Source organism: Pelodiscus sinensis, chromosome 8 (assembly GCF_052426305.1).
Source record: "Pelodiscus sinensis isolate ZL-2025 chromosome 8, ASM5242630v1, whole genome shotgun sequence".
NCBI lineage: Eukaryota > Metazoa > Chordata > Testudines > Trionychidae > Pelodiscus > Pelodiscus sinensis.
The window spans coordinates 42302478-42314884 of NC_143059.1; the positions used below are offsets into that span (position 1 = coordinate 42302478).

The 12407-nt window shown below is 39.4% G+C and overlaps 1 protein-coding gene across 1 annotated transcript in view; it reads right to left on the reverse strand.

The window, feature by feature from the left end:
• BTAF1 (B-TFIID TATA-box binding protein associated factor 1) overlaps window positions 1-12407 on the reverse strand; it is a 112133-nt gene that overhangs the window by 11928 nt on the left and 87798 nt on the right. Inside the window, exons 26-35 of the mRNA XM_014581830.4 lie at window positions 9373-9525; window positions 6890-7011; window positions 6636-6803; window positions 6349-6426; window positions 6133-6262; window positions 4796-4937; window positions 4490-4620; window positions 3889-4014; window positions 2831-2983; window positions 1371-1582 (exon numbers count right to left, since the gene is read on the reverse strand). Coding sequence (XP_014437316.1) covers window positions 1371-1582; window positions 2831-2983; window positions 3889-4014; window positions 4490-4620; window positions 4796-4937; window positions 6133-6262; window positions 6349-6426; window positions 6636-6803; window positions 6890-7011; window positions 9373-9525 — 1415 coding nt within the window. The remainder of the gene's footprint in view (window positions 1-1370; window positions 1583-2830; window positions 2984-3888; window positions 4015-4489; window positions 4621-4795; window positions 4938-6132; window positions 6263-6348; window positions 6427-6635; window positions 6804-6889; window positions 7012-9372; window positions 9526-12407) is intronic.

The following is a 12407-nucleotide window of genomic DNA, read 5'->3' on the forward strand; positions in this document are numbered from 1 at the left end:
CTCTATAAAATCGTCTCCCTGTGCAGACTGGCTCCTACCTGCTGCCCCGCACTGCTGTCTTCGATACAGAGGCAGTAGCGCAGGGTGGCAGCAGCCTCTGCCGGCTCAGGGCCTGAACTCCCTGTGAACAGAGGCTGCTCCAGCATCCCACCCGATCCCCTGCCCCACGCTGCTGCCTCTGATATATCTTTTAAGGTGGTTCCCCCCCAAGCACTGGCTTCCATCTGCCTCCTGTGCTGCTGCCTCTGTGAGAGGCAATGTGGGGGAGGAGAAGGGGAGAGGTGCTACCAGCATGCATGAGAAGCTGGCTTAAAAGCCAGCTCCCCAATGGGCACCGCCTCCCCATGTTTGCTGCCTCTGATCGAGGCAGCAAGGGGGAAGGAACTGTGCATAGTCATCTGGATTAACCAATACATTCAGGCTTACCAATAAATTCAGGCTTATCGGTTAATCATTTAAAACAACTATACGCTAACATCCCTAATTCTGAACAGCAGGCTAAATGACCTATGGATGTAAGGTTATGCCAGAGTGACAAAGTACTTAATCTCATTAGGGACAAATCACAGTAACAATATTTTAAGTGTCCCAAACTCATAAGACTGTCTTTGAAAAAATTATGGAATTTGAAAAAATAATGTTTGGTTATTTGTATTTGCTTTATGGTTGAATATTACTGTGTTTCAAGTTTACAAGCTTTTCTTTGCAACAAGGGATAGATTTTATTTTAATTTTACAGGAAAGTTGAGATTCGCCCATATACAAGAAAAACTCAGCACCTTAAGAGCTGGAAACACTGCAGTAGATCAAGAAAGCAAAAAAACCTTGTAATTAGGATTGTATCCAACTCTCTGCATGGTGGACAGAAGAGGAAACCAAGCTGGCTTGCAACTCGGTATTTTAGGCTTTATAATAAAGACCTGTTTTCATAGTTAAATTGTTATAAGTATATTCACAGCTTCAGAGTACACTTGGAATTTTATAATGTCTTTTGTATTAATAAACTATTAGATTATTTACTAACACATTAAGTCTAGTGTTATTCAGAATTCAATTCAATATTTTATTAAAAATTATTCATATTTTGACATGATTTCTTGCTACTCAATATTTGTGAGCACATCTTTACACTAGTTCTTTTAATCTGTTTAAAATTACAAAAATCAGTTATGCAATGATGTTCTGCCAGTATAATCTGATCACATACAACAGTCGCACACAAATAGAAATTACAGTACAGTACTCTATCTTATTAAAAATCGCAAGAGCTCCCATGAGACAACAGCCATTTCAATTTTGTATTCAAGTACGTAAAACCATCTATTGTAGTCTACCTTAGAACACAAGAGCAAAAGAAGAGAGGAACTTACCGTGAAACAATAGAATGCCTTTGACCAGCAGGTATGCTGCCATCTAATCGCAAGTATGTAACAGAGGGCAAGTGAGGCTTGAGAAGGTCATGTTCTACTATATCCAACATGCTCTTGAGCTGACAGAAGATAAGTATCCTGTGCTGAGCCACAACAGCTTCCGTGCCACTCTCAGAAGAGCCACTGTTTCCCAAGCCACAGTCTAGTAGTAACTTCAAGTAAATTTTAAAATAAAATTACCACAATTGATTATGTCTCTCTTGTAAGCAGTTATATTTGACTACTGGCAGAAGTGAATAAAAATAATATACACACACACACATATATTCTCTCTCTCTCGCTCGCGCTCTCCATAAAAATTCCTGCATGATTCATAATAAGCAATGAGTCTAATTCTGTAGAAACAAGGAATAGCGACTGTACATCCTTTCACACTACAAAGGACCTGCAAAATCTGACAGAAAAAAACATTTAACTTTTTATCCTGTTGTTTAAAACCTTGTTTTCACCAAAGTTGAAGTTTACCACCAAATACTGGATGAGTAAGAGAAGATCAGCACACATAGTCATGTGTGATTATATAGAAAACCGAACGAAATGTCTTCAAATCACCAAAGGTCTCTTCCATAATAAATAGGTCAAGCCATTTTGTGCCAAGAATAAACAGGAAGCAGTAAAAGAACAGAAAAAGCAACTTTAATTCTTCAGACTGCCAAAACAACGACTGAGGCCTGATCCTGCATGTGATGCATATGTGCAAACTACTGAGCCCCACACAGATTATAATGCAGAACAGGAGAGATATTACATAGTGATCTAAGTAACTACATACTTTCTGTATTTGTACAAAATCAACACTTTGTACGTATGTCTAATTTCTTAAGAAATGTAGCACTATTTTTTAAATTAAATTTTAGCAAATATTTCTATTCCTTTTTTCCATATAAGCTGCTTGCCTGAGTCCCATGCTAAGAGTGAACACTCAGTTAAAAAATAGTGCAGTACACTCAATTTTACATGGAAATTGCATTTAAATAAATCAATTAGAACATTTAAAATATGCTATTATTGAAGTAGCATCTTTGCTTACTATAACATAAGAATGGCCATATGGGGTCAGACCAAAGGTCTATCTAGCCCGGTACCCTATCTTCCACAAAGGCCAACTCCAGGAGCTCCAGAAGGAATGAACAGAACAGATAATTATCAAGTGATCTACCCCCTATAACCTATTCCCATCTTCTGACAAGCAGAAGCTAGATACACCATTCCTGCCCATTCTAGCTAATTGCAATTGATGGACTTATCCCTCCATGAGTTTACCTAACTTTTTTTTTTTTTTTAAACCCTGTGACTGTCTTGGATTTCACAACAGTCTGGCAAGGAGTTCCACAGGTTGATTGTGTGAAGAAATACTTTATAAACTTTGGGATACATCATATGGTTTTAAGTATACCTACTTGTTTTAAAGCAGACAGCTTAGGTGCATGCTGGATATCTCGAAGGGATGAGTTATGAGCTGCAAGATGTTCTGTGGTTCTTTTGAATTCTGGATGTTGGGTTGTTAATACCAATGCTGGATGGTTACATAGTTTTCGTAAATATTGCAATGCCTTTAAATTGAGAGAAAAGTTCAGTGGTGAGATTAGAAGCAATTAACGATTATGGAAAATGGTGTTAAAATTGATATTTAGTGTAGCAGCCAGAATTTCACAAATTTGATTAAAAATCTATTTTGTAAAGATTTTTGTATCGGACACTTATATTTTAAATAAGTTAATTCCAGCTGAAAGCTTGCCATTGCTATCTTTGAAATAATCGTGGTTCCATTTCTGGGGATAGTGCATGAAGCTCTCTCAGAGTATTATGTGACTGAAGTAACACGATAGCCATCTAGAAGCTGTGTGAGGCCCTTGAGAATAGGTATTGCCATACCAATTCATTTTTGGATTCAAAATTTATGACGGCTTGTGCTTATACACAATTTCAGTCTGGTGGGGACAAACTACCCCTCCACCCATCTCCCAAAACAAAACACTTCTTGCCTATTACAGTGGAAAAAGAGATACATTATATAAATTCTCCAGTTGTATTTCAATCAGTTTCTGATATTTAAATTAAATAAAAAAGCTTTTAATGATCTATTTACAAATTAGAATAAAAGCTTGCTTATGGACATTCTTAAATTTAGATTAATTCAGCAGAATACATAAAAGAAACCTTATTATAATTTGAATATTTTAAAGAAGTTTCACACTAAGATAAGACACCAAAATGTAAATTCATCAAAGCTCGTCACACCATATTCCAGACAATCTGATCACCGCTATGGAAATTGCTTCATTTAAACAATTATAGCTTCAGGATGTACTGAATTTATTTTCAACTATATTTCAACATCTAGTGTACAAAGTTAATCTTCCTGCATTCAGTAGAAAAGGGTAAGTAGGATTTCCTGGAATATAATATATCAGAAATACATTAACAAGAGAGCACAAATTATTGAAGAAATCTGTACCTGAAACACATGTCCTGTAGCTTTAAGCTTTGGCCTTTCAGTCTCCTCACTCAGTGAAGCAGATGAAACAGTTTCATCAACATCACATTTAGCACGAGACTTGGCAAAATCTTCATAAAGCTGAACCTGTAATGCCCCCACAAGTAAAAGAAAGAAATGTGTTTAACAAAAAATAAGAATGAACAAATTTAAATTCCAGGCTGTCTAATAATGCAGCAAATGGAAAAAAAATCTTTAAAGTTATAATTATCCCACTCAACATAACACAGATATCACAGTTAATATGTAATCTTATCACTTGAAAATGATGTGTTTCAAGTTAAATTTGCAAATTCATGCATGTTGTCTAAGAAATACATTTCTGGAAATTATTTCCTACAACTACCTACATGAGTGATGCCAGAAGCACGCTCCCCAGTGATTTTAATTTTAAGCCTTACGAGAAAACATTTTCAAACTTGGGTGGTCTAAAGTATGTCAAGGCTCTCAGTGATCTGACCCCAGAATCATGGAGCTACAACTGGCTTCTTTCTAATCCCAACTAGTGCCGAGCAGATTCCAAGTTCAAGGGAGATTCTAAACCTTGTATATTTCAATGTACCTGCAGAGGACTGAGTATACAATAATAATCTTGAATAATTTTGGGTGGAAGATCCTGTAGTACATCCTCTTTCATTCTTCTCAACAGAAATGGCAATACTTGACGGTGCAGCGCTTCCATTGCAAGAACTCCTAGGCGTTAACAGCAGACGCAGCAAGTAGTTGGGAAACCACAAAGAAGCAAATTACTTCAAGTGTCACAAGCAGAAAGACTTCATACTGTGATGATAAAGTATCTGATATTTTCAGAAGCAATTCTGAATTACAAAGAAATAAACAAAGAAACTGACTGGAGCTCGTGCCTTACCTGCCTCTTGTTCTCGACTGGAACTCCGAGCATCTCTACTTGCCAGTATTGGTTTGCCGTAACGGGCTGCAAACTGGCGTTCGGTACCCAAAAATCCTGGCATAAGGAAGTCAAACAGTGACCACAACTCTAAAACGTTATTCTGAAGATAAAAGAAACATTGGTTAATACATTTCCAAGATTGACATAGTTTCCAATACTATGGAATATTTCTTAACTTATTTCTGAATTGTTACTCTATAAGGGTATGTCTACACTACCCTGCTAGTTCGAACTAGCGGGGTAATGTATGCATACCGAACTTGCTAATGAAGCCCGGGATTTGAATTTCCCGGGCTTCATTAGCATAAAGCCGGCGCCGCCATTTTTAAAAGCCGGCTAGTGCGAACCCCGTGCCGCGCGGCTACACGCGGCACGGGCTAGATAGTTCGAACTATGTAGCCATTCCGAACTATCTGTATTCCTCGTGGAAGTACTCCACGAGGAGTACAGATAGTTCGAACTATGTAGCCATTCCGAACTATCTAGCCCGTGCCGCGTGTAGCCGCGCGGCACGGGGTTCGCACTAGCCGGCTTTTAAAAATGGCGGCGCCGGCTTTATGCTAATGAAGCCCGGGAAATTCAAATCCCGGGCTTCATTAGCAAGTTCGGTATGCATACCTTACCCCGCTAGTTCGAACTAGCGGGGTAGTGTAGACATACCCTAATAGAGCGCAATGAAGCTCTTGACATCTGTTCTGAACCTTTAGGTGTTATGTACCTAGAGACTGACAGCTGGGTGGGTATGAAATCAGGGATTAGGTAAGGGCAAGGCCCCAATGGCACCATCCCACGCCAGGATCAAAATGACTTCAGAGTGTGAACTCTGTAACTGACAAGACACCAATCAAAGCCTGTCTTTTGTATAGCAGCTGAGGGAATGGGAGTACACTGAAGCTCTGGGGCTCCCAATCCCATGTGAGGCAGAGATTCCAAGGAGAGAGGAGGGGAGGCTCAAAATGCACCAGCATTCAAATTTATATGCTCATCATGTGCCATGAATTCTTGGAATGGAAACCCCTGGGTTCCACAAAAGATGAAAAACCCATCCACTTTGAAACAGTTTGGGAATAAAATGGTGCGACAGTACTTCAAAATGTCCTCCCCCCCGCCCTTTGGCAAATAGCGAAAGCAAGCCTCAGATGTGTTTAGGAGAGCAATAATGGAGATTTCATTATAAGAAGCTATACACTGAACAGGAGCACTAAGATAATGGGAACAGTGAAGTTACTGCAAAATACATTCCCTTTTGCCTCTTCCACTCCTACCCTCTTGAAATGGAGAGGATAAGCAAGTACCTGGATGGGTGTCCCAGAAAGAATTATCCTATAATTGGCAGTCAACTGCTTTACTGCTTTTGACAATTTTGTTTTTCCATTTTTGATTACATGGCCTTCATCAAGGATACAGTAGTTAAACTTAATATTTCTATGAAATAAAAAAAGAATTATTATTTAATATTTTAAAAATATTAATACAACAAGAAAACAAGAATGCAAATATTTACTTCTTACCTGAAGAAATCAATGTCATTTCGAACAACATCATATGAAGCCACAATGAGATTGTGCCTTTTCACCTGGTGTTGTAATCTTAAAAACAGATATGGAGAAATGGTGTTCAGGGCAAATATAAACAAACAGGTCTTCATTTCCACCATTTAAGAGTTTAAAAACAGTTTACAATTTACTGTCCATGTTTATCATTAGTAGTATACAAATAAATTTAAAGTTAATCTTAAAATCAAATACAAGAATATATTTTCAAGTAAAAATAATTTTTTCTGCAATGTAGTGCTTACCTTGCTCTTTCAGTGGGAGGTCCAGTATAATGCAAAGGATTGAGATACTCTTTGGAGCAAAATTTATTCACTTCATCCACCCAATGACCTGTAAGTGTTGGAGGACAAACCACCAAGGATGGAAGAGGAACACTGTCTACCAGTTTAGTTCTTGCATATTCTTGAGCCCTTTAAAGTATTAAACATTAAGAACTTAATGTTACTTTTAGTATCTTAAAAAGATCCTCAAAGTGCATGATAGAACAGCAGCTTACCTGAGGCAATGATCTCCTGCAAGAATACAAATGGACTGCAATGTCTTTCCTAAACCCATATCATCACACAGAATTCCATGAAGTTTATACTTATTGAGAAATGCCAGCCAGTTCACACCATCCTTTAGAAAGAAAACGTGCAAGAGACAAAAGATGTAAGTAGTCAGGGGTTTTGATTAGAGCAATAAATCTTTCCTTCAAAACACTTGTGTGAGGAATCTGCCATGCACTGTCAACCTCCTGCCTGATTTAATCAAACTCTACTATAGGTGTCCATGCAGTGTTCTGGATGCCTGTCCCATAATTAATCCCCCACACTTCCCCCCCATCAAAGGGCTGTCCATAAATATGTTTACTTTAGCCCACCATCTTCTTCATAGCTTTACAGTAGAAAATGTACCTGTGGTCCTTGAAAATGAATTAGTAGCTACTGAAGAAATTTTCAAACAAAAACATACTTGCAAAAGACAAACTAACAAATATCCTAGCCAGTTTCTTTTTTCCAGTAAAATTGCTTAGCTATTAAATATGCAGAGGGCAAAAAATGAAATAGGTTATTGGATAACTTTCTTTTGAGTGTATATCTCCTTGAATTCATGATCACCTCCACAATTCATTCAGTTGGATATTCATTATTATGATCCCCCAGATTCAAAAATCATGAGTCAGAACCTCCAAAAAAGGGAAAAGCAGCAACACAAACCCTTCTCAGCTTATGCATGTGAGAGTGAACATTAAAGCCTTAACTCAGGGATGGGGAACCTAGGGCCTGTGGGTTGGATCCCGCCCACCACTTGTCTGATCTGTCCTGCGAGGCTTGGGATTCCACTCCAACATGTGGTGGGTGCTGTGGCTGCAATGTCAGCACTAGCTGGGTCATGCCATTGCAGGGGGTGGGAGAAGAGCCCCCCGGGTCTGATGAAAGCAAGCCACAGGCTGAATTGGGTCTGCAGGCTCTGCCTGGCAGTGGGCAAAAACAACTCCCTGTACTGCCCGCGCATTGTGCCTGCTCCTGCACCCTGCCCCTATGGCCAGATACCCTATCCACCCCCAGCCTGCTCCTGCACTGCTCCTGCCCCCCATGGCCAGGCATCCTATCCACCCACAGCCTACTTTGCACCCTCCCTCCTGGCCAGACACCCACCTCCAGCCTGCTTCTGCTCCCTCCCTCCTGCCCAGACACCCTATCCCCAACCTGCTCCTTCATCCTCCCTTGCTCCTGCACCCTCCCCCTTCCTCTGGGCAGACACCGTGCTCCCAGCCTGCTCATGCACCCCACTCTCAACCCAGACCTTGCACCTTCATCCCCTCCTACACCCACCTCCTACCCAGATCCTGCACTCCCCTCCCTCTTGCTGGCAGGCCTGTACCACACACTCAACCCTTCATTTTTGTTCCACCCCCAGAGCCTAGAGGGGTCCACAAAATCCACTAACCCTGGAACCCCAGACAAATTAATCTGGTTTATGGGAAGCCCTGAACCTCAGTCCTCCCTGCCCCTGTTCTCAAGTGAGCGTTTTGTAGTCGGTCCCCAACCCTCCAATTTTCAAGTCTCTCTTTTTATTTCACTTCTGAAGTTGTTTTTGTGAAAAACATATCCATTTGTAGCTTAAAAAACAGGATACTTCATTTTTGTTATAGCAAGACCCAGGCTGGCCAAATTTCTTTGAATGTTCTTAGCAATGGCAATGCAAGATACTTCATCTTCAGAATCAAATTCTAAAACTTGCATCTGTATAGTCAAAGGCAGTTCTGGTGTTTTTGCTCTTTCCACTGCATTTTTCAAGGTGGCTCTCATACAGTTTACCTTCCAGCTAATCTTTTCTTTGCAATTTCTGCATTTAAGATTCTATGCCATCTTTATTAACTTTTGCAAAAATTAGCCATTCATTAGGTTTAAGTGTTCTTCTACCTTTGCTAATGCTGAAATATTTTACTTAAGTCATTGTAAGGACAAAGTTCGGTTGCAGTCCAGGCAGCCAGTTCAAGAGAAAGTACTGACTGGACAGTTTCTTTGGCAGTTTACCTCAAGTAGAAACAAACTTTTGAATTTGGAAAGCTTGCTTTGTTTGCTAAACATTTTCATTGTTAAAACAAAAAAGGGAATTTTCAGGTTTGAAAATTTCACTTTCTGTTTGAAGTAGCCAAGGCAATAGCATACGTCTAAGAGGAGTCTCTTTTGTTTAATCTCCTTTGATTAAAATAAGATAAAATTACTGCAAAATTATCAATTTGCTATAAATAGCAGTCATTTTCATTAATTTAGTCTAACAAAAAAGTTTTATTATTTCCAGGTTAAAATGGGTTTAAACTGGTATTCACTAGTGCCTTGTCTGAAACTAGTTTTTTTTCCAGGAAATTACCAACCCTGAATTTACTATCTGAGTTTTAGTATAAAGAATGTGTTACAATTATGTGCTACAATTATGTACTACTGATAAGTCATCATGCTGTTCTTGTAATGTAAAAGCAGAAGTTTTTACCTGCTGATATTTTCTGAGCTCTGCTTTGATTGGGACTGGAATTTTATAGTTTTCCAATTTTTTCCCATCCAATAATTGCTCCAGAAAATGGCGCTCTTTGGCTTTCAGTAGGATTAATTCTTCAGACATATTTGGTGGATCTGGAATGCCAGCCTAAAATAATGATTAAAAAAAACAAAGTCACCTTGTACAAAAGGAGTCATTTCTTATATAGAAAGTGAGCAAACCCAAACCAGTCTTACATTCCACAGAAGTTTTGAATAAGCCTAAAACAGGTTCGCAAAGTATTTTTCCATTTTATATTTCCAAAGGCTTCCTTCATCATATAGTTGAAAAAGGCTCAATCCAAAAATGTAGCCCATCCAAAGATGCAGAATTGACAAAACAAAGCACATCCTGTACATTTACCAAAGGAAAAATGCAGTCTAAACACACACACACACACACACACACACACACACACACACACACACACACACACACACACAAAATGGGGAAGGTGGGCTGTTCTGCCTTCACTTAAATTTGGAAATTTCCACCTGATTAAAAATTGACACCTTTTCTAAGCTACAACTACTCTTCAAAACAATAACTTCCAAGAGTTCTCAAATTCCAAACAATAGCCTAAAACGAGAACAAAGTAGAAGGGTGAAATTCCAATAGTCGGAGATGTGAGAGAGAGCACTAACAAACCATTATCAGGATCTTTAAAAAGACTCAGTTGTTGATCTTAGGCAAAAGGCAAAAGCAGAGAATTGAAAACATTGAGAACGGATGTATGTTGAAAGAAGTTATAGGTTGAAGGTCTGAATTCAGTGAAGGGTGAAAGCCACCTGGCTTCATGACAGCTGTAATGGACCAATTGCTTGCCAAAGGCATGCTCCAGGTGAGCAGTCCATAATGACTGAAAGGACCTCTCTGGAAACCTATGAAACTTAAACATAGCCTTAGGAAAGACAAATTTTATATCAGGTGTCACCTGGATTAGAGATTAACATCCTATGTAAGTGAACTGTGAGGAAAACATCAGTATCTACCAATCCTTAAATGGAATAGTGACACTTCTCTATTTCTTACCCTCTTACTGTTCTTATTCTTATTAGGAATTTACCCTCTCTAAGGCAAAGAAACAGGATACCACCTCCACTAAGTGTCTGAGTCTTCTTAAGGAAATTGTCTGTCATGCTACTGAGTAGAGGGCTCTGACATTGGCTGAACCCTTTTACTGAAATGAAGTTTAAGTCCAGATAACAGTTCTCTTCTTCTTAGTTTCTAAGGATGGTGGGGTTGCAAAAAGTGGCAGTGATTGGAGCCTTTGTACCACTTCCTAGATAGATTCATTACAAGCTGGGCATCCCATAGCATCAAACTTAGGGGCAAAGTGAACTCAGTGAGCCTCCTTACTCCCTAGAGAAGGAATGATTCCAGGGGGCAAAAGAATCCTACATAGCCAGGACAGATCTGTGAAATACTCCAGAAGTGGATTAATTCACACAGGAAGAAAGGCGGCGGGGGGGGGGGGGGGGGGGAGGGGGAAGAGAGGGAATTAGACAGGCATATCCTGTGTTTTTACCTTCTTTAGAATACAAAATGAAAACTGTTACCCAATTTTCTTTTCTAAGACCTCACCTCCTAATTAGAGACATTTGGGTTGCCCTCATATACAGAGAATATATATATATAAATAAAATAATGGAGATTGCCTATCTTCTAGAACTGGAAGGGAGTCCAGTCCCCTGCCTTCACAGCAGGACCAAGTACTATCCCTGATGAATTTTTGCCCCAAATGGCCTCCACAAGGATTGAACTCACAACCCCTGGGTTTAGCAGACCACTGCTCAAACCACTGAGCTATCCCTCCACACTGGTGACAGTTCACTCACCTGAGGCTTTGACTTGTCCCTTTGGCCCCCAGGCAAAAAAAATAAATCAGTGTTTTAATATAGCTTTGGAAATACTCAAGTGCTCTTAGCAGATGAATATAAATGCTTATACAACTCAAAGCCTTATTCAACAGCAGTTACTATATAACTAGAACTGAGAATAGACTATCATTGTGGTCCAATATATTAACTTAAGTTGGATGCATGGAAAGGAAAAGAAAAGCTGAAGAAAAAAAAAAAAAAAAGATAGCAATCCTGACATCTTCAAACAAACACGTGGGATACTGATTTTTTTTCCTTTCTACATACGGATATGAATGCCTGCACCACCATCCTGACAAAGGGATATTGCTACTGAGGATTTAAGGTCCCTTTTGTAAGGTGTTTACAAAATAGCTGATTAATTATAAATGTGGCACCTTTGCTTATTTATTTCTTTTGGAGGTGGCTACTGACCCTTCTACGTAACAGGCCACCAGGGAGTAAATCCATTGGAGTCTGATTCTTTCCATAATCAATCAGCTATACATGCTTCAGTGAGGCAGTTACTGATCCACCTACCATGTACAGTTTAGATGCTTTTAAACAGACATTTAGGATGGAGGAAAAAGATAGAACTAATGAATTTAGGGTTACAAGTTAAAATTTAACAGCTTTTTGCCCCACTTCTTGTATGTATAGCAATTTTTTCAGCTAAGGCTCACACAAAGGAAGAGCAATCTACTGTAACATATGAAAGAAATGACAAGAGTATGAAGGACAACCTTGCCCTTGAGTGGAAATCCATTAAGTTGCATCTTCTAAGAGAGATTTCTGAGTTTTCTTGTTCAGTGGTTCTCAACCTTTCCAGAGTTACTGTACCACTTTCAAGAGTCTGATTTGTCTTACATACCTGAAGTTTCACCCTACTTAATCTAATTGATTATAAAATCAGACATAAAAATACAAAAAAGTGTCATAGCACAGTATTACTGAAAAATTGCTACTTTCTCATTTCTACCATGCACAGTAAAACTCCAATTTCCCAGCATCCAGTGGTCCGGCACTCCTGAAGTGCTCCGGACAGCCAGACAATTGGAGCTGCTCTGCCCCTGGCTTCCCCAAGTCCGCTGCTGCTGAAACTGACCAGCAGCTGACTTGAGGAAGCCGGGG